Source organism: Leopardus geoffroyi, chromosome A2 (genome assembly GCF_018350155.1).
Source record: "Leopardus geoffroyi isolate Oge1 chromosome A2, O.geoffroyi_Oge1_pat1.0, whole genome shotgun sequence".
NCBI lineage: Eukaryota > Metazoa > Chordata > Mammalia > Carnivora > Felidae > Leopardus > Leopardus geoffroyi.
The window spans coordinates 81204183-81232108 of NC_059331.1; the positions used below are offsets into that span (position 1 = coordinate 81204183).

At 39.3% G+C, this 27926-nt stretch overlaps 1 protein-coding gene across 3 annotated transcripts in view; it reads left to right on the top strand.

The window, feature by feature from the left end:
- Positions 1–27926, top strand: part of RELN (reelin) — a 531804-nt gene that overhangs the window by 209172 nt on the left and 294706 nt on the right. For all 3 annotated transcript variants that reach the window (XM_045494541.1, XM_045494542.1, XM_045494543.1), the window contains exon 4: positions 15262–15332. In XM_045494541.1, coding sequence (XP_045350497.1) covers positions 15262–15332 — 71 coding nt within the window. The remainder of the gene's footprint in view (positions 1–15261; positions 15333–27926) is intronic.

Consider the following 27926-nt stretch of genomic DNA (forward strand, 5'->3'; position numbering starts at 1 on the left):
TGCCCATTTTTTAATCAGATTGTTTGTTTGGCATTGTAGCAGTTCTTTTATATGTATTTGGATATTAATCCCACATTGGATATATCATTTGCAAATATCTTCTCCCAGGTAGGTTGGGTTGTTTGTTTTTTTTTTTTAATTTTTTTTTTAACGTTTATTTATTTTTGAGACAGAGAGAGACAGAGCATGAACGGGGGAGGGGCAGAGAGAGAGGGAGACACAGAATTGGAAACAGGCTCCAGGCTCTGAGCCATCAGCCCAGAGCCCGACGCGGGGCTCGAACTCACGGACCGCGAGATCGTGACCTGAGCTGAAGTCGGACGCTTAACCGACTGCGCCACCCAGGCGCCCCTGGGTAGGTTGGGTTTTTGTTTAATTATGGTTTCCATTGCTGTGCTAAAGCTTTTTATTTTGATATGTCCCAATAGTTTATTTTTGCTTTTGTTCCCCTGCCTTAGGAGATATATCTAGAAAAATATTGCCATGGCCAATGTCTGTGTTCTCTCCTAGGATTTTTATGGTTTCAGGGCTCACATTTAGGTCTTTGATCCATTTTGAGTTTATTTTTGTGTATGGTGTTAGAAAGTAGTTCATATTCATTATTTTGTATGTAGCTGTCCAGTTTTCCCAACACCATTTATTGAAAAGATTGTCTTTTCCCCATTGTGTATTCTTGCCTCCTTTGCCATAAATTAATTGACCATATACATATGGGTTTATTTGTGGGTCCCTATTTTATTCCATTGATCTATGTGTCTATTTTTGTGCTAGTACCAAACTGTTTTGATTGTTACAGCTGATTTTGATTGTTACAGATTTTATTGAAATCTGAGATTGTGATACCTTCAGTTTTGTTTTTCAAGATTGCTTTGGCTGTTTGGGGTCTTTTATGGTTCCATACAAATTTTAGTATAATTTGATCTAGTTTTTTGAAGAATGCTGTTGGTATTTTGATAGAGATTGCATTGAATCTGTAGATTGCTTCGGGTAATATGGACATTTGACAATATTGATTCTTCCAATTAATGAGCGTGGAATATCTTTCCATTATTTGTGTCATCTTCAGTTTCTTTCATCAGTGTTTTGTGGTTTTCAAATATAGGTCTTTCACCTCTTTGATTAAGTTTGTTCCTAGGTATTTTATTCCTTTTGGTGCAATTGTAAATAGTGCTTTTAAAAAATTTCTTTCTATGACTTCATTGTTAGTATATAGAAACACTATCAGTTTCTGGGTATTAATTTTATGCCTGGAGACTTTACTGAATTTGTTTATTACTTTCTAGTAGTTTTTTTATGGTGTCTTTACAATTTTCTATGGATAGTATAATGTTGTCTGCAAATAGTGATAGTTTAACTTCTTCTTTACCAATATGTATGCCTCTTATTTCATTTTCTTGTCTGATTGTTGTGGCTAGGACTTCAAGTACTGTGTTGAATAAAAGTGGTGAGAGTGAAAGGATTTTTTTTCAATTCCCTTTCAATTTTGTGCCTGTATTTTCTGAAATGACCAGTCATAACATCATCATTATAATTCTTCCCATTTTCCCCAATCTTTTTATGGGAATGAACTCTTTTGATTTTCAGAACATCCTTGAAATAGATATTGAAAATTTTAAAGTCCTCTCTAAAAAATAAATACTCTTCTAAGGTCAGCGTAAACCACTGAGTTGTGGTACAAACCCAAAATGTTCATTCTGATTCCATGTTTACTGTTGGAGCCTTAAAAGTTACCTAATCTGGTCAAGTTATTTTATAGATTAATAAAATAAGACATATGGAAGTTAAGTGATATGGCCTAACTTATGGAGAGAATGAGTGCCAGAAGTAGAGTGTAACCCCCATTCTTTTGTATCTGAAACTTATACTCTCTCTATTGGTCCATTCAGAAATGACACCTAAATACTTTGCATTAGTGTTTTCACAAATATGCAGACACTTTAATTCACTATCCAGTGGGAAAATATGTTTTACTGAGGTCTTCTTTGGAATTGATAAACTATTTCACCAGTTTTGTCCTTGTTTTGCCTAAGGATGCCTCTGAGGCAAACTAACACAAAGCTTACTTAGTTAAAAAGTGTTTAAAACAGGAGAGCTGCTCAAATACATTTCTTTGATGAACTTTAGTGATTTAAAAAGGTAGTATGAGCGGGTGCCTGGGTGGCTCAGTCAGTTAAGTGCCTGACTCTTGATATCGGCTCAGGTCGTGATCTCGTTGTTCGTGAATTTGAGCCCCATGTCAGGCTCTGTCCTGATGGTGCGGAGCCTGCTTGTAATTCTCCCACTCCCTCTCTCTTTGCCCCTCCCCTGCTTGCTCTTTCTCTCTCTCTCTAAATAAATAAATAAACATTAAAAAATATTTTAAAAATAAATAAGAAGGTAGTATGAAAACTATTTTCATCTTGAGGTTTTGGAAGGCATTTCTGGGATACAAGTGGTTTAAGGATACTCTGGAAAATGTTAAATAGTGAAAACATGTTGCAGTAGTCAAGCAAATGCTTTAGCTTATTTACTTTTATTGTTCTTGCTGTTAACTGATTTGATTTCTGAGATAAATCTTTCCTATGCTAATGTTTATCTTGACCATTTATTATTATCACCTCATCATCTTTTTCGAAGTGTTTCTTATGCAATAATTTACCAGTTAGTTATAAATTCACTTAACTTTATATAGTAAGCATAACACAGATCATTCATGTATTCCACATTTACTGTAAGGTCATGTATGTCAAGTACTAAGTACCAATATATAAAAAGAGATAGATAAAAATCCCTATGTCTGGGGTACATATAGCCTAGTATAGAAGACGCAGTTCAAGTTAACTTAAAAAAAATTTGCTGAGCACCTATCCTGTGTCAACAGGGCCAGACTAAGAAATGTGAGAACCTAAAGCAGGCTAATATCTCAGCATTTCATCAGATTCACAATCCTTAAGGGCTCATTGAAGTATCTACTGGAGGCAGAGAGAACATGATCTTTTTAATAACAAAAATTGTACATGTTTTTTGTTGTTTATAATCAAGGATCTATTACTTGCGGTTTTCTGAACCAGGAAAATTGCTGATAAAGCTCACTTGAAGCCATTTAGAAGTTAGACAATAAAAAGTCCTTTATCTTGATACACAACACTCCTCCATTCAGTTTTAGAAGTGTAGCATGTGAGTTGGGAGCTTTTGACAGATGTTTGACACCTGTGTATAATCCTTCTTGATACATGAATCAGTCCACTCAGCCTTCCATTACTCTAATATTCTGTGATCACTCTTGAGAAGTTTGGCATTTCTGCTGCTTTTAATAGCTAATAAGAGCAATCCTTTTGCATGCTGACAAAACAGAGCATGGTTTTATCTGCTTGGAGGTGGCTTCTCTCTCTAGACCCACTTTGTTGTTGATTTACAAAGCAAAAAAAGATAAAACCCTGCCAGGGATAAATGTTTGCCTCTCTTTAGTGTTATATATCCTGTAACTATCAGTGCTTTTTCACTAAAATGATTATTCATTATTGGAATGTGGTATCACATAGCAATTATTGAAAACACTGTGAGCATCAGAGTTCCCGCTACATTTGGTGGAATTGGGTGGAGTTCACAGGACATCTCCAGTGATCCTTGGTGCCCTCAGCCACCGCACACTCTGCTCGCAAGTGATGCCATACATCCTCAACGTGCAGCTCTGTGGCCCCCAGGTCTATACCCCCTCAGGCCTTGTCTGTGGCTGTCTGGCTTTCTAGCGCACCCGTCTACGGTGCCTGGCGGAGCTGCATGTGGATGATGTTGATCTTGGTCTCACTGTCCCGCAGCATGTGCCAGACCTTCAGCAGCAGCCTCTAGTCCTTGGTGCCACCATTGCTATGTGTCTGGATCATGTTTTCTAGCCCCTGGCTTCACCTTCAGCTGTATGGCCAGATGAATGTAGACCATCTATGCATTGCCAAATTTCCACATATGCAGGCAATAGTGATCACACATCATAACCCACATCTCTTCTGGGAAGCTGGTGAATTTCTTTTGATGTGTATAGTAAGACACTCCCAGAGATCACAAACATAAAATTGTTGTGAAAAAATTACCTGTTCAGAAAAGAGGACTAAGTGGAGTTATGGTTTTAGGCCTTGTCTCAAGTCAAACTACTTCAAGTCAAATTCATAAGTTATTCGTTGGGTTTCCATTCCTGAAATCTCTTTCACACACTAAAAATATAAAAATTGATTATAGAAATAGAACACAAATGCATACCTTTAATTATTTATTAATGATTATTTATTTATTTTGAAAAAGAGCGAAAATGCACACCACTAAGAGAGGGGCAGAGCGAGAGGGACAGAGAGAATCCCAAGCAGACTCCTCACTGTCAGCACAGAGCCCAACGTGGGCTCTAACTTTAAGAACCGTGAGATAGTGACCTGATCTGAAATCAAGAGTCAGGTGCTTGGGATGCCCTAGTGGCTCAGTCAGTTAAGTATCCAACTTTGGCTCAGGTCATGATCTCACAGTTGGTGGGTTCAAGCCTCATGTTGGACTCTGTGCTGACAGCTCAGAGCCTGGAACCTGCTAAGGATTCTGTGTCTCCCTCTCTCTCTGCCTCTCACCCACTCATGCTTTCTCTCTGTCTCAAAAATAAATAAACATTTAAAAAGTCAGACACTTAACCGACGGAGCCACTCAGGCACCCCTCAAATGTGTACCTTTAAAACTACTATGTGTAAACACAAAGAGTGTAAAATTTCTATTATAAACACCATTTTGGGGGGCACCTGGGTGGCTCAGTCAGTTAAGCCTCTGACTTCGGCTCAGGTCATGGTCTCACTGTTTGTGGGTTCAATCACTGCATCAGGCTCTGTGCTGACAGCTCAGAGCCTGTAGCCTGCTTCAGATTCTGTGCCTCCCTCTCTCTCTGCCCCTTCCCTGCTCTCCGTGTCTCTCTCAAAATAAATAAACATTAAAAAAAATACCCTTTTGGGAGAAGTTTTTCTGCATATGCTGAATCTAATGATAATTGTATAGAAAATGGCTTTTTTTCTTATTGTAAGCTCCAACTTTTTTTCATTTTTCTTTTTGTTTTTTATTTTCACTTGCTTTCCTTTCCTTTTTTCTTTTTCTCCCAGGGACTTTCAAATCACATTCAAAGTTGGAATTATCTTTTGGAAAATTCCTATTGCTGATTTAATATGCCAAATGCTTCCAAAAGTCTTTGAATTGAATAAGAAAGATCATTCATGGCATCTTTTTCAGTGATGCCTTGCTTGTTTTTTAATGGAGATTAACCTCCTGTTATAAACAATAAACTTTCCTTTCAATGATTTCTGCTAGATTATTTGGAAAAATATTTCATGCTTCTATATCAGTGCTTGTAATTTCATCCCAGAGATCTAATTATAGGCTAACTACTTCTCTCCTTAAAGAGATAAAAAGCATAATTTGTTTGCACTAAAAGGTCCTTATTTAATGTCTCGACTGAGCTTGTTGTTAAAATTCCAAAGACAATGCCTTTGACAAAATTCTTGCCAGGTTCAGAGATATATGGATTCGCAGCATCTTATACACTCAGGCAATCAATTCTTCTTTAACCTAATTAACTTCCCAGGGTGTTAATCTTTTCACTACAGATTGCAGGGGTTTAGTCTTGGTGAATTTAGAAGGCATCAACCTTGGTTTTGTGTTGGTTAAGGTTATTAGGCAGTCATGAATATGAGTTTGTTACTTACCATGTTATTTGAATTTATAGTAGGAATGTCTGCCTGAAGAGAGGCCTGGGCTGCCAAATGAGTCATCATATGTTAGGAAGTTCCTAGGTGAGAGGTATGGAAATAAGCTGTGCTTTCCTTGGAGAAGGTGTCTAACACTATCTGGGATATCCAAGGAGCCTTTATAAGGGCAAGAGATTCTTGAATACATTTAGAGGATGAATAAGAGTTTTGGCAAGAGACTTCCATGCACAGGGGATAGAATATGAAAATTCCTGGCCTGTGAGAGAAGTCATGCTTTCTGGAACTTGTGAAAAGCATTCTATGGCTCAGTTACAGGGTATAGTGGGAGATGAGGCATGGACCAGATCCTGAAGAATCTTTTAGACCATTCTAAGGAATTTGACAGATCCTTTAAGTCATAGAGAGCCACAGAAGGATATCAAGCAATTTTAGCAAGAAAATTGGCACAGTGTGAAAGTTGGATTGGCATGGGGGTCAATCTGGAGGGGGTTTCCAATCAAGAGAGGGTTGCAATTTATCAGATGACAAATTATCAAATCCTGAATTAAAACAGTGGGTGTGAAGATGGAGAAGAAGGGTAAATTTGAGAGTTAATAAATAAAATTGACAAAATTTGCCAGTAAAAGAGGAAGTAAATCTAGGATTCATTTTTTTTTTTTTACTTAAATGATTGGGATAAAGTTTGTATTTTACATGCATTAGGGAATATAGCCTACATGCAGAATCCATTTATATATACACACATGTATTAAATTATAAAATAAAATGAAACAAAAATGTAACTATTTAGAAAAGAAGTTCTTGTGAGCTGGCGCAAGCCTGCTGTAGTGCACCTCTGCTACTATGCACTGCACTGCTCTGGGAAGCACTCCTGTTGGTGCAGACTGCATCTACCTGTCTTTGTCCGTGTGTGTACATGCTCATGTGTGCTCACTTAACTCGGAATCATGGGGTCACAGGGCTGTAGAGCTTCAAGGAGCTTTTTTTTTTTTTTTAAAGCAAATCAGGAAATTAACCGGACAGGTTAAGTTACCTCCCAAAGTCACAGACTTAGTTTTGTTTTGATTAAAACTCTATATGTTGGGGCACCTGGGTGGCTCAGTCGGTTAAGTGTCCGACTTCGGCTCAGGTCATGATCTCACAGTTTGTGAGTTCGAGCCCCGCATCTGGCTCTGTGCTGACAGCTCGGAGCCTGGAGCCTGCTTCGGATTCTGTGTCTCCCTCTCTTGCTGCCCCTCCCCCACTCACGCTCTGTCTCTCTCTCTCTATCTCTCTCTCTCTCTCAAAAATAAATAAACACTCAAAAAAATTAAACCCCACAAAACTCTATATGTCAATTTTAGTAGTTAGCTTTGCTGAGTTACTATTAACCGATGATTTATTGGCCCTATTTGAATGATCTTATTTATATATGTTCTTTGTCTTACTAATGAAAATTCTACCTTGATCAGAAAATAGGATTCAGCCATGTATTTGGTGGTCTCTAAGAACACATAGACTTTGTGATTACTGGGTAGTGAACATTAATGCTGAAACGTGTTTGAGGGAATATTTATACATTTGACAGAGGGAAGAATGGTATGGTTTAGAATAAAAGATATAATTATAAAATGAGAACAGTAAAACTTTGAAAAGCAAAAGCATTGTTAAAATGTACACAAACTTTTACCATTTTGCAATGGTCTTGGCACAGCTTGAGAGTTTAATATAAAAAAATTTCTCCCTGAAATTATTCATTACTCCTTTTATATGTTTTAAAGAATTTGGTTGTTTTTTGTTTGTTTGTTTGTTTGTTTTAATAAGGGTCAAGCTGTGTCCACAACCTAATTAGCAGTAATTGGCTGATGAAAAGGGGACAAGAATCTTTGCAAGTGAACTGATTCCTTTGAATATCAAATTTACCAAATTCAGACCACCTCTCTCCTTTCCCATGTCCCACATATTTAGTAACATTTCCTGGTGGGCGGTTAATGTCAGATCACTGATGAATGAATGACCTTCCAACTGTGAATGGATAGGACACAGTAACATACCAGACCTTAGTAAAGCAGGAGAGAATTGTGGGAAAAGTAACCTGCTACTGGAAGTCAAGCACATTGCCCTACCTTTAAAAATGATTCTTTAAGTAATTTGTAAGCAAAATGATTCATGAAATAAAGAAACAATATGCCTGGGTAGGCATTGTAACAACTATATTAAAACCCCATTCTGTTCCTTTTTTGGAAACTGGATTGCAATGTTGCACATTGAAAGTGAATTGTGAACCGAAAAGTATAATTTTGATTCCCTCAAATGTTGAAGTCATTTTGACCTGTGCCTGATGGGGCATAATTTCCTTTTAATTAACTATTCCTACTATTCCAGAAGCTTGAAATTTATTTAGGTAGAGAGACTATATCTGAAGAGTGAATATTATTAAGATCGTCAACTAATAATTGTTGTTATTAACCCTGTCTTCATGTTGGAAATCTGAAGCCTAGAGTGATCAAAGAAATTGTACAAATTCAGATAGCTCATAAGTAGCAGCTCACTACTTTCTTTTTTAATGTTTATTTATTTTTGAGACAGAGAGCATGAACAGGGGAGGGGCAGAGAGAGAGGGAGACACAGAATCTGAAACAGGCTCCAGGCTCTGAGCTGTCAGCACAGAGCCCAACACAGGGCTCGAACCCATGAACTGTGAGATCATGACCTGAGCTGAAGTTGGACGCTTAACTGACTGAGCCACCCAGGTGCCCTGCAGCTCACTGCTTTTTAAATGATGGTCTTCTTGGGGCACCTGAGTGGCTCAGTCAGTTGATCGTCTAACTCTTGATTTTGGCTCCAGTTGTGGGCCCAAGGTCATGGGATCAAGCCCTGTGTCTGGCTCCACAGTGAGCATGGAATCTGCTTGGGATGCTCTCTCTCTTCCTCCACCCCTCTCCCCACACACGTCTCCTCTCTTTTTAAAATAAAATACAAAAATAATTCAGGTCTTTCCGATTCCAGACGCTGAGCTTCAACATCGTGCCTCAGCTGGATATACACTAATTCTTAAATGGCTGGGGCAGGCAGCTGCTCTAGGAGTTCAGTTAAAATCAGATTCTGGAATGTTTTTTTAAATTCATAACAATGGCTATTTCAGGCTCTGAATATGGTGATCATAATGAACTTTCTTCATTTTGTAGAATCTATAGAGCTTTCAAATTATAGACTGTAACGGCCCAAAGGAATTTTAAAATTACTTAGTTAATAGGGATTCTTGTTGGCAAACTTGCTCTAGAAATATCTGCATCTCCTAAGAAGATGATAAGTACTTACTAGAAACTTATTTAATAAATTTGGTCTGCTCCTCAGAACAGTGAACAATGAGGATTTTTTGACCTCTTCTGAAAAATTACTGCTACTTAGGGAGAATTAAGTGAAAGTAGTGCCAACATAGTTATTAGTACCACAAATTTGATAGATGTGCCCCTAAAAGAACACTATAAATTATGCTAAAATAATTCTGAGAATGAATAAAGCCTGTCACCATCTATCATAGCTGTTTATTTTTATTTATTTATTTATTTATTTATTTTAATTTGTTTCAACGTTTATTTATTTTTGGGACAGAGAGAGACAGAGCATGAACGGGGGAGGGGCAGAGAGAGAGGGAGACACAGAATCGGAAACAGGCTCCAGGCTCTGAGCCATCAGCCCAGAGCCTGACGCGGGGCTCGAACTCACGGACTGCGAGATCGTGACCTGGCTGAAGTCGGACGCTTAACCGACTGCGCCACCCAGGCGCCCCATAGCTGTTTATTTTTATAAGAAAAATATAATGTGGATTAAAAATTGGAGGGCAATTTTTGAGTCTTTCAACTCTGCTTTTAGCAATTTTTGAATATATGTAATATATGTAAATATATTTTTATTTTTAAATGTATAAGTTTATGTTAATATATATTTAGATGTATTTTATACTTATGTCTATTTATCTTTATGTAAATATATATATATATCTCCATAGATTTGAAATAAGTGCTACAATTCTATAGGTAAACCACCATAAATTATTTCATACTTCTAAATATATTCAAAGTGAGCTTGCCATTATTGACTTTGGCCACATCCTGGGAGTGTAGAGCAAACATCTCATGGCATAAAGCAATGGAACTGTTTTCTTGCTGGTCACCTGGGTTCTGGTCTTTCTTCTCCCCAAGATACAATGTGAATATGTAGGCCCTTACAGTGATTAACCATATACCTACCATAGGGTTAGGCACCTTTATATTAAAATGTTATCTAAGGGGTTTAAGAGCTTTTATATATATATATACATATACACACATATATATATATATATATACACACACACATATACATATATATATATATATATATATATATATATATATATATATATATAAAGTGACACACATGATAATTACCTTCACCATGTGTTTGTGTCCTGTGTATCCCTCCAGGGTTTGGGCAGTGGCATAGATGAGGTTGGCATCCTGTGCCCTTGTCTTTGGTAGAGATCAAGACAGACATGAGGGGTCGTGGGGGCTGTTGGAGGAAATACGACTCAGAGTTGAAAGGGGACTGTGGCGATGGTGAGCTGATTAGAAGCCAAGGGACTCACAAAGTACTGTAGGAGAGGTGATCAAGAGAAATGCTATTTTTTACACCTGAAACCAATATAACACTGTATGTTAACTATACTGGGATTAAAATAAGAGAGAAAGAAATGCTATTTAAATGTTTTTAAAATGTATATTTATTTATTTTGAGAGAGAGAGAGCAGTGCATGCACAAGCAGGAGAAGGGCAGAGAGAGTGCGAGAGAGAGAATTGCAAGTAGGCTTTGCACTGTCAGCACAGAACCCAACGTAGGGTTTGAACTCACGAACCGTGAGATCATGACCTGAGCCAAAATTAAGAGTTGGACACTCAACTGACTAAGCCACCTAGGCTCCCTGAGATTTCTTTCTTTCTTTCTTTCTTTCTTTCTTTCTTTCTTTCTTTCTTTCTTTCTTTCTTTCTTTCTTTCTTCCTTATTCTCAAGTTAGTTAACATACAGTGTAGTCTTAGCTTCAGGAGTGATTCATCACTTATGTACAACACCCAGTGCTCATCCCAAGTGCCCTCCTTAATGCCCATCACCCATTTTCCCTATCCCTATTAACCCTCAGTTTGTTCTCTGTATTTGAGAGTCTTTTATGGTCTGCCTCCCTCTCTGTGTTTTTATCTTGTTTTTCCTTCCCTTTCCCTATGATCATCTGTCAAGTTTCTCAAATTCCACATATGAGTGAAATCATGTGATATCTGTCTCTGACTTACTTTGCTTGGCATAATACCCTCCAGTTCCATCCATGTTTTTGCAAATGGTAGGATTTGCTATTTTTAAAGACAACCCCATGGAGTTGCTGGCCAAGTGGCTGAGTTTCCAACTAGAAACAGAAAAGAAGTTTGTCCAAAAGGAGGTTAAATAAAAGGGTTTAGCTATGGACTGAAGGGTTAGAAGAGACACAAGCCATAGGGCACATGAATTTAAAGATCAGGCCCAGAAAGTAGGCTTTCCCTCTGAAAAAAGAGTGAAAACTACCTTCAGATCTTTGAACCAGATCAATGACAATGTAATGTAATGGTTAAAAGCAAGGACTCTAGGGCACCTAGGTGGCTCATTTGGTTGAGCGTGAGACTTTGGCTCAGGTCATGATCTCACGGTTTGTGAGTTCAAGCTCCACATCAGGTTCACTGCTGTCAGTGCAGAGACTGCTTCAGATCCTGTGTACCCCCCTCTCTCTGCCCCTCCCCTGCTCACTCTCTCTCTCTCATTCTCTCTCTCAAAAATAAAACAAAAGAAAAAAAGAAAAAAAAAGCAAGGCCCCTACACTTAGACTGGTTGAATTTAAATCCTGGCTTGACTACTAGTCGTGTGACATTCAGCAAATCACACAATAATTCTGTGTCCCAGGAAAATGGGAATAATCATGTCTACCTTATAGAGTTGTGGCCAGGATTAATGGAGTTAATTTATTAGAGTCCTTATATGTGTGTGTATATATACATATATATATGTATATATATATATATATATATATATATATATATATATATATATATGTGTGTGTATATATATATATATATATATACACTTAGCAGTCACGTTATTATTACTAGTTCGACTTTTCACAAGCAGAGAATTTCAGATAATGACATTGGGCACGTGGGGTGCTTCTCAAGCCAGTTTCTAATTGCTGAGCCCTTCCTTCAAACAACATTAAATTATTAGAACTTATAAAGCCCAGATGCTCTGGTTGAAGTGGTGGTGCCTGGAGCGCCCCCTGCTGCCTCTCCCCAGACTCCCGTGGAGACTCCTAGACACTACTCTGGAGCACATTTTGAAGACTTGGAAAGAATGGAACCTTGGATCAGGTCCTATCTGCCATTAATAGGCTGTGTGACCCTCAACATGTTCTTACTGGGCCTTAGTGCCCTGACCCATGCACCGTAAGGAGCTAGATTAGTTCAGTGGTTTTCAAATTCTGCCACTGTAAAACCCTAAGAGTTCCTGAGAAGTGTACCAGGAGGTTTTGGGGAATGGGTGACGAGGATCATGCTGGATGAGGCGAGGGAACCCAGTGACTTCAAAAGCTAGGAATATAGGAACATGTTGAGATTTCATATATTTGTTTAAAGAGTAAGTACCACTGCTAAAGAAATTTTGACCAAATGATAAAAGTGCCTTCAGTTTCAATTATTCCCTAGTCCCTCAGAAATGTACTCATCAGACCAAAGTAGCAGAAGTAAAAGCATGCATGAAAACAACAAATACTAAATCTGAGGAAACTGAGTATTGGGAATGAGGTATGGACTATTCATAAGGTGCTGTGCAGTGACCAGGGTATTTCAGTATCTCTGATATCTAGGGAGAAGGCAAAACCTCTGTGAGCTGATTTTTTTCTGGGTACTTTGGCCTCATTGTGTTTATGGGAACATAGACTGGCACAATGATAACTAAGTTTGTGGATCAATGAGAAATACGACAATAGGGATGTTGTATACTCACTATCAGAAGACAACTAAAGTGAACACTTGAACACTGTATGTTGTAAGACTTTTCTTGGTGGTTAATGATGTCAGAAAATATGTTCTTTCCAAAGCAAATTTCAATTAAAGTTTTCCATTTGTGATTGCTGTGTTGCTATTAGAAGTGAGTGTGAACTCAGAAGCTCTTGACTTGATTGAGATTTGACAATGAAATGTATTTAGATAAATCAAGTTTCCATGTCCCCTCTGGGCATAAAACCTGCAATTGACTATTGAGTCCATAGGCCATGTTTGTGGCTTGGATTAGCACTATATTTAGCCCTCTTCATTTTCAGTTTGCTAATGGCAAAGGAAAACCTATAAACACATGTGAATATATAGTGTGGTAACCTCTGTTTATTAGTAATTTTGATAATGATTAATTTTTTAATGTTTATTTTTGAGAGAGAGACAGGGGTGGGGCTGGGATGGGAAGGGAAGGGTGGAGAGAGAGGGAGACATAGAATCCGAAGTAGTGCCCAGGCTCTGAGCTGTCAGCACAGAGCCGGACGCGGGGCTCGAACTCACAAACTGTGAGATCGTGGCCTGAGCCAAAGTCGACGCTTAACCGACTGAGCCACCCAGACGCCCCAATTTTGATAATGATTAATATGTGACAACAAGGGCTGATTACGTTATAAACGTCACATACAGTGTGAAATGAAGGCAGCCCAGTAATTTTTCTTTCCAATTTTGTCTCCTTCCCACCATTCAAAGCTCTATTATTCCATTGTGTATGTGTAATATTTTTCTGTTTCACTGCTGAAATATGTTAGCTTGGAGCAGCATCACCCATTAACACTTCAGCATGGCTTGGTTTGTCAGATTACTTGTGGAGAGTTGGGTCCTGGGAGCTGACACTAGGGGATAGTAACAGTTCAACAGGGAATAAAAATCAGAAAGGTCTGCAGCATGGAGAAGGAAGGTACATCCACATAGAGACCAGAGTGGGGAACGTTGGGAGCCATGAGGTCCCGTGGGCCCCACAAAGGACAAGATGTTGACTGAGAGGTACACAAATGGAGGGGAAATACAGAGGCCAAACTTTGCCCTCTGCAGACTTTTCAGTGCCTTGTACATAATCCATCTTCAGTAAATGATGGCTGAATCAAATTATTTTTTGTCCTAAGGTGGTTTTGGTAGAATGAAAGTTGAGATTTAATGTTAATATTTTTCAGTTACAAAAAAGATTTTTGTATGGCTTATTTTCTAAAATCAATTTCCTTGAAGAGACATGATTTTCTGTTTTAAGTTTGTTCAAACAATACATTTTGTGCCAGAGAAGTACTTTTTAAGCAAAAATACTTCAAATATAAAGCATAAATAATTCTTCCTTTAATAAGACAGTTCCTATTATAGCTACTGAATAACACATCTGCTACAGGGATGCTATTTTTTTCACCAATATATGTGCACGGCTCTGATTAGAGGCGGGAAAAGATGCACATCTACTTCAAATGATGAATTAGACCCAGTAGGGAGAAAAGATGTATTTTATTATGATGTATCTTATTATTATAAGATGTATTTTATTACAGAACCTCTGAATAGCTCTTTAAAAAATACTTCTAAAAAATGTAAAATCTTGGGGCGCCTGGGTGGCTCAGTCAGTTGAGCAACCGACTTTGGCTCAGGTTATGATCTCACTGCTTGTGAGTTCGAGACCCATGTCAGGCTCTGTGCTGACAGCTCAGAGCCTGGAGCCTGCTGTGGATTGTGTCTACCTCTCTCTCTGCCCCTCCACTGCTCATGCTCTGTCTCTCTCTCTTTCTCAAAAGTAAATAAACATTAAAAAATAATAAAATTAAAAATAAAAAATATAATTCTCTGTCTAAACTCTCTATGTGTTATGGTGACTGTTGATTTCAGAAAAGAAAGTACATTAGGAGCATCTGTCTCCTGTGTTAATATCCTTATTGCTTCACAAAACATTTTATACCAGTCTCCTGAGGAAGAAATTTTAATCAGCATCCTTTCCATACCTTTTCTTCTATCCAGGATTTGCTCATATCTGCAGTTTTCAGAATAAGCACACGAATGTTACAATATCTTTACAAAGTAAAACAGGAAGATAATTCTTTTTTTTCTTAATTTTTAAAAATTTTTTGAGAGACAGAGCATGAAGGGGGGGTGGGGCAGAGAGAGAGAGAGGGAGACACAGAATCCGAAACAGACTCCAGGCTCTGAGCTGTCAGCATAGAGCCTGACTTAGGGCTCGAACTCACAAACCATGAGATCATGACCTGAGCATAAATTGGAAGCTTTACTGACTGAGCCTCCCAGGTGCCCCTAAACTGGAAGATAATTCTCAACCCAGGTGCCTTGGGTTAAGCCTTGACTCTTGTTCATTTGTATCACTGTTCAAATGCACTCAGTTTTAAAAAGATTGCATCTATACAGTAACATTTAAGAATGAGGTTTTTTGAAAAATTTTAAAAATACATTAAATTATCACCAAATTTACAAGATTTAGATTAACCTTTCCTATTCATTTTCAGGGCTACGGCAACGCACAGGGGCCAGATTATTTTCAAAGATGCTTTAGCCCAGCAGTTGTGTGAACAAGGAGGTAAGAATCATCTCGGACTCCTCTATGTTAGTTTTGTCAAAATTACTCACGGTAGGCCCTGTGTCCTATGTACTAAGTATTTCATCACTATTACTTGATCATCATGCTTTAAAAATGGAATTATTGATCCCTTCGTATTCCTAAGGGGGATTTATGGATTTGTATTTAGTAATTATCAACAAAGATCTATAGACTTCTGGAAATACTAAACATGAGCAAGAGAAACTAAGAGAAAATTTATCTTCTTTTCCTATTTTTTTCTAACTAATTACATTTAGTTGTTCTGGAAATATAAATCTTAGTAATTTTAGAATTTTACCAAAAAAACCCTATCTGTTTAATTTACCACTTAAATTTCTTGTCAACTTTGTTGAAAATGTTTCTACTTAATTGCTTTTAAACATGATCTGTGTGCCATGTCTATATTCTTGTTTCCACTGTGTGCACCATTAATTTCAGACTTGTGGATAGATGCCGTATCGTTTTAGATACGTTAAGTGGACATTAAATAGTCACATTAAATGGCTTGTACTTTTTGAGTGTCTCATACACATCCTGAGTCGCACCCATACTAGACTCACAGATGCACATATGCACATGTACCCACACACATGCACACACACACACACACACACACACACACACACACACACAATGAAAAGGTGAAGACAGGATCCGTGCCGCCACACAGAGTTTGTTCACTCTACTTCTTGAACTCCCACCTGACTTCATTTGTGTCCTCACTGTAGCATTGACCACTTCACATAGAATTTTCCTCTGCAAAGAAATAGATATACCCTTTGAGAGAAGGCTTCTCAAACATAGGAACTATGCCTTTAGAGCTCTTTAGTTCCCCGGAACCTGGCATATGACAGCCATTCAAAAAATGTTGATAGATTAAATGCAAGTTTTTCTCAGCGATACATATATTTCTTGATTTAAGCATTTGATAATGAATATATTTGAAGCCAGTCTTTGTAAATGTCATGCCATTTTCACCATCATAGGCATAATATCAATTTTTTATGCAGTCGTATTTTTGGGAAATTTGTCACATTAAGAATTACATTTTTGAATTTAAAGAAATTTCTACAAATTATCTCTGCTAAAGAGAATCTAATGGGCTCAGGAAAGAAATGGGAAGAATTATATTGGTTTCTGAAAGGTCTAAGAAAACACCATTTATTAGTTGTAATAATATATACATCATCAATATGGCTTTATCTAAATAATATGACACCTGATGATTACTACTGGCAAATTTCTGATTGTGTACGTATGTAACTCTTGAATCAGAAAACCCCATTCTAGTTATAGTTTCAAAAATATTATCAGTGTTCTTAGGTTGAACTGATTTTTATTGTGACTTTTGTGAATGCAAAAATGTGATAGCCTTTGAATAGGCTCAAGAACTCTGTTACAGTGTAAATCTTTTTTCAGACTGAAAATGTTCACAATACTGAAAATATAGAACACCATATAACAGTGAACATTAATGTTCTGAAAAATGCATAGTGTCAGAAAAAGATATGTCTAATTTTATTAACATTTACCATTGTCTAAAAGTTGATCTCTTTTAAGCATTGGATTTTTTTAGTCTTTTCTATTGTAAATGAATTGCTGGAATTGGGTTCATTTAAAATGAAAAGAAAAATCCGAGAAAAACCAGTGGGAAAAATTCTCAACCAGTGGGTTAAAAAAAAAAAAAAGCCTTATTCAGTCAGATTGTACACGAATATGGTTTACACAACGGTAGATGTGGATGTTATGAAAAATGCTATTCAGCCCAGGACCAAAGGAAAACATTAAGCTTTCAACAACACCTAATCAATTGAAATCATATCAATCCATCCAAGATAGGGTGGAAAGAATACTAACAAGAGTGATGGCTTCCTGCTGTCAGGCATAATAAGGAAAATAATTGGTGCTGTAAATCCTATATCTGTTTTGGACCTACTTTTCATTAAAACATTAATTATCTCCTTAAATAAAAGAACATAAATTTAACAGGTTATAATTTCCTATACATTGGAAGAAGAATATTTAATGTGCTTATAAAAGAGAAATAAATGACAATCATAATCACCAAAGCATAATAATTTTCAATTACAACATACTTAGTAGGTTTTTTGGTTTTAATTAAATTAAGCAATTTAAACAAAACAAATATTGCTTTGTGGAGCTTCAGGACAGCTATTATCATAAGACTTATATTGGCGGCTAAGCATGTTGAAAAAGTAAAAGGATCAGAAAACATGCTAGTGATGCCTTTGGTAGTCTATCATCTAGATCCTTTTCCTTAAAAGACATTCGTTGAAACTTGTATCTAACACCTAAAAAGACCTTTTCTTAACTCACAGTGCTAAATATGGCTATAAAAGTGAAGAAAGACCCATTTCCTGTTCTCCAGGGCTGGGCTATAAATGGCAGATCAGCTAAGTTTGCCTGGGGACCTTAGGAAAGGCTCCCCAGGGAGCAAGTTCTGAAGGGTCAACAGCAGTTTAAATAAAAAGGGGAGGAATTCCATCTATCTTCTTCTCATTCCCCTCCCCCTCCCCCCCCCTCCCCCGACAAACCTTGGATCAGGCCCCATCATCTCCTTTGGGATTTGCTTAATAGCCTCCTCTTGGGATTCCCTGCTCCCACTTGCCCAGCACCCTAAGAAGGGCTGCTATAATGAGCTTTCTGAAATGGAAACATGATTGTGTCATGTCCCTGCTTAAAACCCTTCAATATCTCCATTGGAGGCAATAGTTTATCTTCAAGGTAAAAATCCCTACTGCTTCTCACAGCATACAAGGAAAATCCTGCACAATGTGGCTTCAGTTTGCCTCCCCCACCTCATTTCTTGTCATCCTGTCATTTCTACCTTAAAATTCCAGAATGCACCTCACTCCATCACCCTTGTATTATTTACATTCTATGCCTGCCCCCCCACCCCATTTTATTGGGCTGGACTACCCATTTGTGTCTTGTTTGGCTAACTCAGGCTGTCAGACCCTGCTTAGGTATTGCCTCCTGCTGAAAAAACATCTCTGATCTCCCTCAAGCTCCTCCTCAAGCTGGTCTTGGTGACTCTCGTACGTGGTGACATAATCCCTGGACATACTTCTCAAGGCACAATAATAATACAAATGGAGACACTGTCGGCACTGTTATGTGCCAGACTCCACTCTACCCATTCTAAAACCAGGACTTCATTTAATCCTTACAGCAACTGTCTGAAGAAGGAACTATTATTACCTCCACTTTACAGATGTTAGAACAAAGACACAGTGAGAACAACTGGTTTAAGATCACAGAGCTAGGAATTGGCTGAGCTGGGACTGGAACTCAGGCAGTTTGGCCAGGAGCACATGATGATAACCATCACATTACACTGCCTTTCCAATAAAGCACTTACTTCAGCATGCACTCATTTAACTGGGCTGCCGTTTTTTTTGTTTTGTTTTGTTTTGCTTTGTTTTGCATATTACATAAGAACATTATCACAGGTGCTTTGTCTTCCATTAGATACAAGCTCCTTGAGGACAGGGCCTGTGCTTTCTATTACTGAAATTGCTAAAGCCTTACACAATGTCTGGTGCATAGTATGTACCCAGTAAATGTTTATTGAATGAATGAATGAGCAGTTGAATCCAACTAGTCAGATAGACGTGAGCAAGAGGAAGCTACCTGGTACGTCATTACAGCTAAGCCATGAGGCTGGGAGGGTAAGTGAAGCCCTGTGTTTGCTCTGGAGTTTAAACATTGTTCTGTAGACAGTGGAAAGCAGGAGGGTGACATGAACAATCTGTGTTTTTGAAAGAAAACAGGGGATGGGGGTGGAATGGGTTGCAGAGGTTAGGAATGGGAGACGGCAGAGCAGTAGTAGGATACTGTGTCACCCTGGCAAGAGCTAAATGAAAATTCGGTCTTGGAGAAAGAAAGAGTTATGGTAGAGAGACTTCAGAGAAGATGTGATCAAAGTAGCGAGTGAGGGAGGGAAGAGGATCCAGGGTGATTCTGTGGTTTCTGGTCTGGGTGACCAGGCGGCCGGTGATAGCAGGGACTGAGAGAAGAAATGAAGAAACTTCAGGTGTTTGGGAGAGAACGTAATAATCTGGTCTTCAGCACGTTGTCTCTGAGGGAATTGCTTTTCCACCCTGCAGGGCTCTCCAGCAGCCTGCTAGGAAGAGAGGCAGATTTGAGAAACATTAACATATTGGTGCTGAGGAGGGAATGTGCTCATCCAGGGAGATCCTTGGGAGAAGGGAGGAAGGGCCTCAGTGTGGAAGACTAGCGATGGCACAGGAGCAGGAAGAAGAAGGAATTCCAGAGAAGAGGCAAGCTTGGGAGACTGGGAAACTCAAGGGAGACATTTCAACATGGTAGAGGTGTTCAACAGGGACAAAAAAAGGCCTCTGAGAGAATGGAGAGGATGAAGTATGAGAAAAGCCTTGAAGATTTTGCAGTTAGAACATTATTAGTGATTTGGCTATAAATGAGGATGGTTTCAGGAGAGACTAGACTACCCGAAGCTGCCCTGTAGTGTGGAAAGCTCTTGCCCAGGCTTTGGAGACAGACATTCAAGGGAAGAAAGATTATTGTGAGTTGAGAAGTAAGTGTGAGGCAGTGTTTCAAGTTGAGGCTTTGGGCAGAAAAATCTAGGATTAAAGGGAAGGAAAGAGGGCAGCCAGAGGGGAAAGCAGACTGAAGGAAAGGATGGGGACTGTCTCTCTCTCTTTCCCTCCCCCACCCCCCTGATATCACCAGAACACATTTATAGGCATCCAGTGCCTTGCAGCAAAGACCACCAAGAGCACCCCTGTAGCTGACAGGTTGGTTTTAGTGCTCATTCCAGTACGAAGAAATCATGCCGTAGAACCAGGGGACATCTCAATAAGAGGATGTTACAAAAGGAATTACTATGAGATTTGGAGCTGTATTTCATGATTTTGGCAAGGTCTTGTATAAGTGGGGCTTTGCTCTGTATTGGATGCCATAAACAGTCATTCTGGTTATGGATCTCAGTAAACCCTAATCTACAGGGAGGGTAGACAAGAGTGAGGTTAAGCTAAAAATGGTAAAGAGACAGCACCGTCACCACTATTCCAGGAGAAGGGGATATGTGGTGTACCATGAGGTAGACAATGTTCTTTCTGGTTGTGTCCACTTTCAGGCATCATGACGAAGTGGTCCTGTGTCTGTCTTGTCCCATGATGACCCCAGAGTGGCTTTGTCCGCAGCTGATGTTCTGTGAAGTCATTTCTGTTCTTTGGGAGAACAGCAAGGCCCAGCCGTGTCAGGTCAGCTCCTGGACACCAGGGGCTGCTTTTCCTTTCTTGAGGCTGAGGAGATAGTGCCAGTGGGCAGTCACTTACGGTTGGATTTAGACTTTATGAGGACCTTGGAATCATAGAGAGGTAGTCTGGATCCAAGCTCTATGTAACCTTACTCTCAGAGCCCAGACACAAAGTACAGGCTCAGTTAATGGCAAAGAGGAGGGATCTTGCTGGAGCAAAGGTTTAGTCAAGTCAGCCAGAGTGAAATAAAAAGCCTGAGAAAGTAGATCAGTGTGGTGAGATTGTGGATGTTTAATTTTTTTTCTTTATACTTACCTGTATTTTCTAAGTTTTTATAGCAAACTTATATCATTTGGGTTATAAAGAAATAACACAAATTTCCCCCTTTACCCAAATAACAAGTATAGGGTTATACTTAACAAGACGGAGGGACAATTCTGATGAGGCATGTGAAAGAAATCACTTCTCAGAACTGCAGGCAAATTCTAAATTACAACTCCCCTGCCTCTTCCTTTGTGAGGACTTGAGTCTCTTAACATGACTGCTCTCTGTTGTATCATAATTTTTATTTAACTACTCATGTCCTCCAACTGGAAGCTTCCTGAGGGCAGGAACCATGACTTAATTTTTTGTTTTTCTGAACAGCTAGCAATGCTTGCCATAAAAGCAGATGCTCCATGGATGCCTGGGTGACTCAGTCAGTTAAGCATCTGGCTCCTGATTTCGGCTCAGGTCATGATCTCATGGTTCATGAGATGGAGCCCCGTGTCGGACTCTGCACTGACAGTGGGACCCTGCTTGGGATTCTCTCTCTCCCTCTCTCTGCTGCTCTCTCTCTCAAAATAGATCAATAAACTTTATTAAAAAGTAAAATAAAAGCAGATACTCTATAAATGTTTGCTGAAGAATCACCTTAAACATTTTGTAGTTGAAAAGTCACTGGCCTTTCTGAAAAATCTTCTTTAACCCTGACTTTATGCTACGGAACACCATGAGGCAGCATGGCTGTAACAGAAAGCAGTGTCACAGAGGAATGTCCTTTACACTGACCTCAGTTTGAAAAATGTATGAATCACTATTTTAAGAAATCGGAAAATTATTCACAGTTTCACCTAAACACTAATGGGTCTCCTCAGTGCTCTTGGGACATACGCTAGGTTCAGAGATTTTAGGTTTTCATCTTGAATCCTAAGGTGTTAAATAATTAACATGTCTTCTGCTGACATGTCACAGTACTGCTGAGGAACCAGGGCTTTCTATTTCTAGTTTGGGGTTGGGGTGGAAGGTGATAGGTTGTATACTCTCAGTTGTTTTGAAAGTGGAAGGTGAAGGTGAAAGTGAAAGTGGAAGGTGCTTAGGTTCATTCACCTGCAGTAGACAGTAAAGAAGTGAATTCATTTAACATTTTGTCCTCAAGAAGGATTGTTGAATGCCTACCATGGGTCCTGCACTGTTCTAGGCTAGATCTTGGGATACATCAGTGAACAGAGCAAAGATCCCTGCTCCACTGGTGCCTATATTACAGTGGAGAGAAACAATAAATTTGAGACATCCTAAATGGTCAAATGTGATACATGTTGGGAGATGGTAAATGCTACAGGAAAAAACAAAAACTAAAAATAGGGTAGGGCAGGGCTACATGGTTGGGTGGAAGAAGAAAAGGCAGATTGCAGTTTTAAATAGGAGAGCAGCTAAGTCAGGCGGTTTTCACCAAGAAGGTGACATCAGAGCAAAGAGCAAGGAGGAAAGGAGGTTAGCCATGTGACTGTCTGGGGGATTGCTCAAAATGCCGCGAAGTGATTTTAAAGATAAACATGGTAGTGAACTACTGTCAGAGGTGACCAGAGTAATTTCAGAATAGACTGAAAACCGGGGCGCCTGGGTGGCGCAGTCGGTTAAGCGTCCGACTTCAGCCAGGTCACGATCTCGCAGTCCGTGAGTTCGAGCCCCGCGTCAGGCTCTGGGCTGATGGCTCAGAGCCTGGAGCCTGTTTCCGATTCTGTGTCTCCCTCTCTCTCTGCCCCTCCCCCGTTTATGCTCTGTCTCTCTCTGTCCCAAAAATAAATAAACGTTGAAAAAAAAAAAATTAAAAAAAAAAAAAAAAAAAAAAAAAGAATAGACTGAAAACCTAAAAGGAACTAGGGGAAGTCAGTCATTTATGGGAATTACTATTGAGCAATATAGAAAAGTCTGCAGACCTAAGTCATATCCCTCAGAATCACATACAAGGAGTCCTGTTGAAAATGTTAATATGAGTGTGGTTAATATATAGCCTGACTAGGGGCACCTGGGTGGTTCAGTCAGTTAAGTGTCCAACTTTAGCTCAGGTCATGATCTCAGCAGTTCACGAGTTCGAGCCCCGCGTCGGGCTCTGTGCTGACAGCTCAGAGCCTGGAACCTGCTTCAGATTCCATATCTCCCTTTCTCTCTGCCTCTCCCCTACTCACTCACATGTGTTCTCTCTCTCTCTCAAGTTAAATGTTAAATTTTTTTTAATTTTAAAAATTTAAAAAAAAATGAACATTAGGGGCACCTTGGTGGCTCATTTTGTTAAGTGTCTGGCTCTTGATTTCAACTCAGGTCATGATCTCATGGTTCATGAGAACAAGCCCCATATTGGGATCCGCACTGACAGCCTGCTTGGGATTCTCTCTCTCTCTCCCTCTCTCTCTGTCCCCCCCCCCACAAGTGTTCTGTCTCTCAAAAAATAAATAAGTAAACATTAAAAAAAGTAAACATTAAAGTGCTCGCTTTGGCAGCACATATACTAAGAGTAAACATTAAAACCCTCAAGAACCCCAACTTCAATAAGGAAAAATCCTCACCATTGCCTCCATTCCCTGAACACCTAGGAGAGAATACACACTTTTTGAGGCCCTCATAAGACTGAGGTGGCAAGTGTGAAGCTGATGTGAGCATAGCAGCCTGGGCTGTCGCCGGTCCAGCAGTGTGCACGAATCCTGGTGGAGGCCGGTCAGGGAGAATAATGGTGTGTGTATATTCATTGGCCTGTGAGCTTCTTGGCATACCCCCTTCAAACACACACATTGATTATTTAGCAAGGCCAGATGGCAGGCTTAACGGCCGACAGCAGTCATGCCCTGTAGTGCCCCCAAAGGGTGCATGCCATTTATAAACCATGCTGGAATCCTCTGTTGTGGAGTTGATGGAAGAGGATATAACCAAAGGCAAATGTTTTATGGCAGGGGAAAGGGGTCAGGTTTATAGTTGGAGCCAAAAACCTTGGCCGCTTTCTGCCATGCTCAGCGGTTGTTCTGCTGTCTGTCACTCTCAGAACAGAGAGCGTGGTAGAAAGTGTGGCTGTATTCTCTAAGGGCCGTCGGACCATGGTGGTGGGCAGAGTATTTATTTCATTCAGATCCCAGACTCTGGAATTTTTAAATTCTTTGTAATAAGGACGGTTGAAAGTTTATTTAAACTGTGAGATGGAGGGAGATAAAAGTTTCAGTAAGCAAGTCCATAACATGAATGAGGTGTTTAACCTACAGAGATATTTTTCAGCATGTTAAGAATATCTTTTAAAGTGAGGTGATGGATGTGGTAATTAGCTTGATAGTGGTGATTATTTCACAATGTATACATATATCAAAACATCAAGTTGTATACCTTAAATATAGGCAATTTTTATTTGTCAATTATACCTCAATAAAGCGGGGAAAAAAAGAATACCTTTGTATACCCAAATATTGTGTGAATTTTACATTAGATGTATCAAAATCTTCCCTTGTCTATTCTTGCTTACTCAGTAGCTTGTATCACTAAATGTTTTCCCAATATCCTGAGATGTTTTTTCATTAATTCACACTAAACAAATCAGAATCACCTAATAGATTTTGATTTACCATATCTGCTTTAATAGTTAAAGTGAAAAATAATGGTGTGTTCCATTTGAATTTGCCCAATGTTAAATTTTTTTTGCTATTCAAAGAAATCTGTTTTCCCCATGGCTATTCTATAGCTTACATTTCAGTTTAGCAGTTACAGCCACTGTTCCTGACATCCCTGCCTTTGCAATTTACAAACAAAGAGAGCTGAATTAGGAGACTTTGGTAAAATCATCCTGGAACCCTTAATCTTGCTTCAAGGTCTCACAAACTACCCTATAGGGGGAGGAACTGAAGCCTTCCTGGGGCTGTGGTAGGCAAAAAGTGTTCCTAAGTGATCCTGAGGACAGATAAGATTAAAAGGAACAACAAAGAGCTGACTCATGGGGCCATAGTAAAATTTCTTGCTATTGGCTCTAGGTGGATCTGACGACTTTTTTAATTTCCTAAAGAATGGTGTTTTGAACTGGTGCTGTATATCCCAAGATGATTGAACCTGGATTTAAACAGCCTTCTTTTCAGTTCTCAGGGTTATATACATTCCCACTTGACAGCTTTATCTAGTCCAAAGTCAAAACACCAGAATTTATGCCTGAGAAGAATTTGACATTGAGTTCTTTTGGATCCAGAGGAGTACACTTTCTACTCAAGCTGCTATATAATATGCTGAATTCCCCCATATTTTGAAGGGCAAACAGCCTAGGTTTGGGTCTATATAATTACTTTGGGGAGGGGAACAAAGCTGTGATGAACACACCTTAAATTACAATTTTATTTTGGATTGCAAAACATTACTTCATGAAACCTATTAACTCAATCTTATTTTGACATTCAGAGATTGAATTGTTTAATGTAATAATTAATATAGATTTTAATACTCATGTTTTTAAGAGTTGGAATTCATTAATATTAATGAACACATATTGTGCTGTGTGCCATACATAGGTTCCCAAGAGCCTGGCACAACATCCTATGCCCAGAAGGAAGATAGTAAAGGTTTGAGGATTCAATGCAGAGGATGTGCATAGCATGGTGGCTAGCACGTAAATCCTCTATGAATGCTGTCATTAGTATTACAAGGCATTTACATCTGGATGCCATTTAGGTACGTTGAACTCAATATATTCTAAACCGAACTTGACGTTTCCCCAAATCTGGACCCCTTGATTGCAGTTCTTCTGGTTAGTGGCATAGTCACCCCAGTCAGATACCAGGATAACATTACTTTCCTCATTCCTTTCTTTCTTCCAGGTCTACATCCGATGTGTCTAAGACCAATTTATTTTATACGTAGTATCTCTTAACCCAGCCTCTTTTCACACCTGGAACTATTTCTGTAGTTCAGGTCTTCCACACATCTATCAAAATGTTCTTAAACACAAACCTCTTTTTTTTTTTTTTACTCCCAGCCTCAAACCCTGCAACTGCCTCCCTTTGCTCCACTTCGACTAGCTTTCAAGGCCCTCTGAGATCCGACCCTGCCTGTCTCTCCAGCCTCATCTCTGCTTTCCAGCTCTCACCCCTCACCCTCACCTAACCTAACTCTCTACCTCAGCTGTAATAAGCACGGGCTTCATCAAACATGCTTTCCTGTCCCTTGTCTCTGTGGCTTAAGCAGGCCTATTCCTTTCCCTGGAACTCCCTCCTCATTACCTTCTCCATCTCACTGATGAAGCTGCCTTCGTCCTAAAGATCCAGTTCAAGTCTCTCCTCCTCCATCATCTTTGTTTGTATCACTTTTCCACCTACTACTTAGTAATCGAATTTAGTTCACCGTATTGCATTGTCAGGTGTTAATTTTCTGCTGTACTGTGAACCCCTTGATCCAGCAGACACTGGATCATTTTAATATCTCAGAAGCTGGCACAGCACCTGGCATTTAGTAGGCATTCAGTTATTAGTTGAGGGAAAGAATGAACCACACAGAGAGGGTATACCTTTCCAAAATTGTCTAATGACCATCATTTCTTTAATGGCCAGCCAGCTTGTACCTCCTGCACCCCCGAATCCTTTTTATAATCGTCTTTAGGCATGAGATGGGCTCCTTCTGCATTGATGGGCTTTATTAGGAGTAGCCCTATAAAACTCACAATTGGATGGATGTTATTTCAAATGATGTTCATCACCTTGCTCAGTATCCTCTTTCCAAGAAACCACAGGAGAAACCTCTCTCGAGTCTCTGTACCTTAATTACCCCCCTTCTCCCTGAGCAATATGTTTTCTTTACATGTTATGAACTCTTCAATTTCTGTAACTTTACAGCAGGACCAAACTTAAGACGTCAGAGCATGCATTTTACTTATCTCGACTGGATGTAGTTTTTTTTTCCGACCCTTCATTAATCATCATCTTTGAGTTTTCCCCTCTATTGCCTTGTTTGATTGTCTGCCCTTTCTGGCAAGCTGCCTTGTGTCTATTTTAGAACAAGGCGATTGTACATAGTATCCTTAGGCATATGAAGGAAAGTGAGAAGTAAGGTTATCATAAAGATGATAACAGAGGTACAAATGACCAAGACAGGAGGGAAGAGAGAACATTAGAATTTCCTAACAGCAGTGTCTTGCTGGTGTTATGAGCGCCCAATAGTTAATGTAATGGTGGTATTATCACTACCCAATAAACTGACATTTTTGGAGCAATTATATGCCTGACGTTGTGCTAGGCAGAGGGTGCAGAGATACACAAGATAGAGTCTCTACCCAGATGAACTCACAGTATTAGCAGCCTTCATTTCCACTCTGACCTTTAGAATTGTGAGTGAGATGCAGAGGGAATGCTAGCTTTAACAGTTAGAAGTATATTTCTCTGTCATAAATCAGGCCGGAGGCAGGTGGTCCGGGGCTGGTGGAGTGGCTGTGTGGTGTCCGGCACATAGCTTCCCCATCCGGGGGCCATGCCAGCTGCCCCAATGCTTACCGTGTCCTAGCAGTAGGAAGGGTAAAGGGCCAGGGGAGCATGCCTGCTCCTAAATTTAGAAGGCATGACCCAGGTCACTTCAGCTCACTCCTTATGGTCAGAGTTTCATTCCTTTGTCATGGGAAGCTGCAGGGGATAGTGTGAAATGTACCTCTAACTGGGGTCACGGTTCAGTTAAAATAAAGGAGAGAAGATATTGGCAGACCTCTAGCAAAGTTCAGCTCACATTAGCAACAAGGTGGCTGCCGCTGCTACTTACATGATGATCCTATAATGCTAATCCTAATGATTTTCCTTCCTAGCTCTGATTGTTATTTAAAAGTCATATGTGCTCAGGCTACAGGTCAATTTTGACCTCTACTTCCTCTCCTCTGCCCCATCTGTGAACTTCATCTCCTCAAGTTCTCAAAGGTCCAAGGTGTTTTAAAAAATTATTACACAGTGATTTAAAAAAAAAAAAACAACTATTCATCAACAGTTCAGATGGTATATTGTTTTGTATTCTGATTTTTCATTTAAACTTCCATTCATATCATAGACAAAGTTTT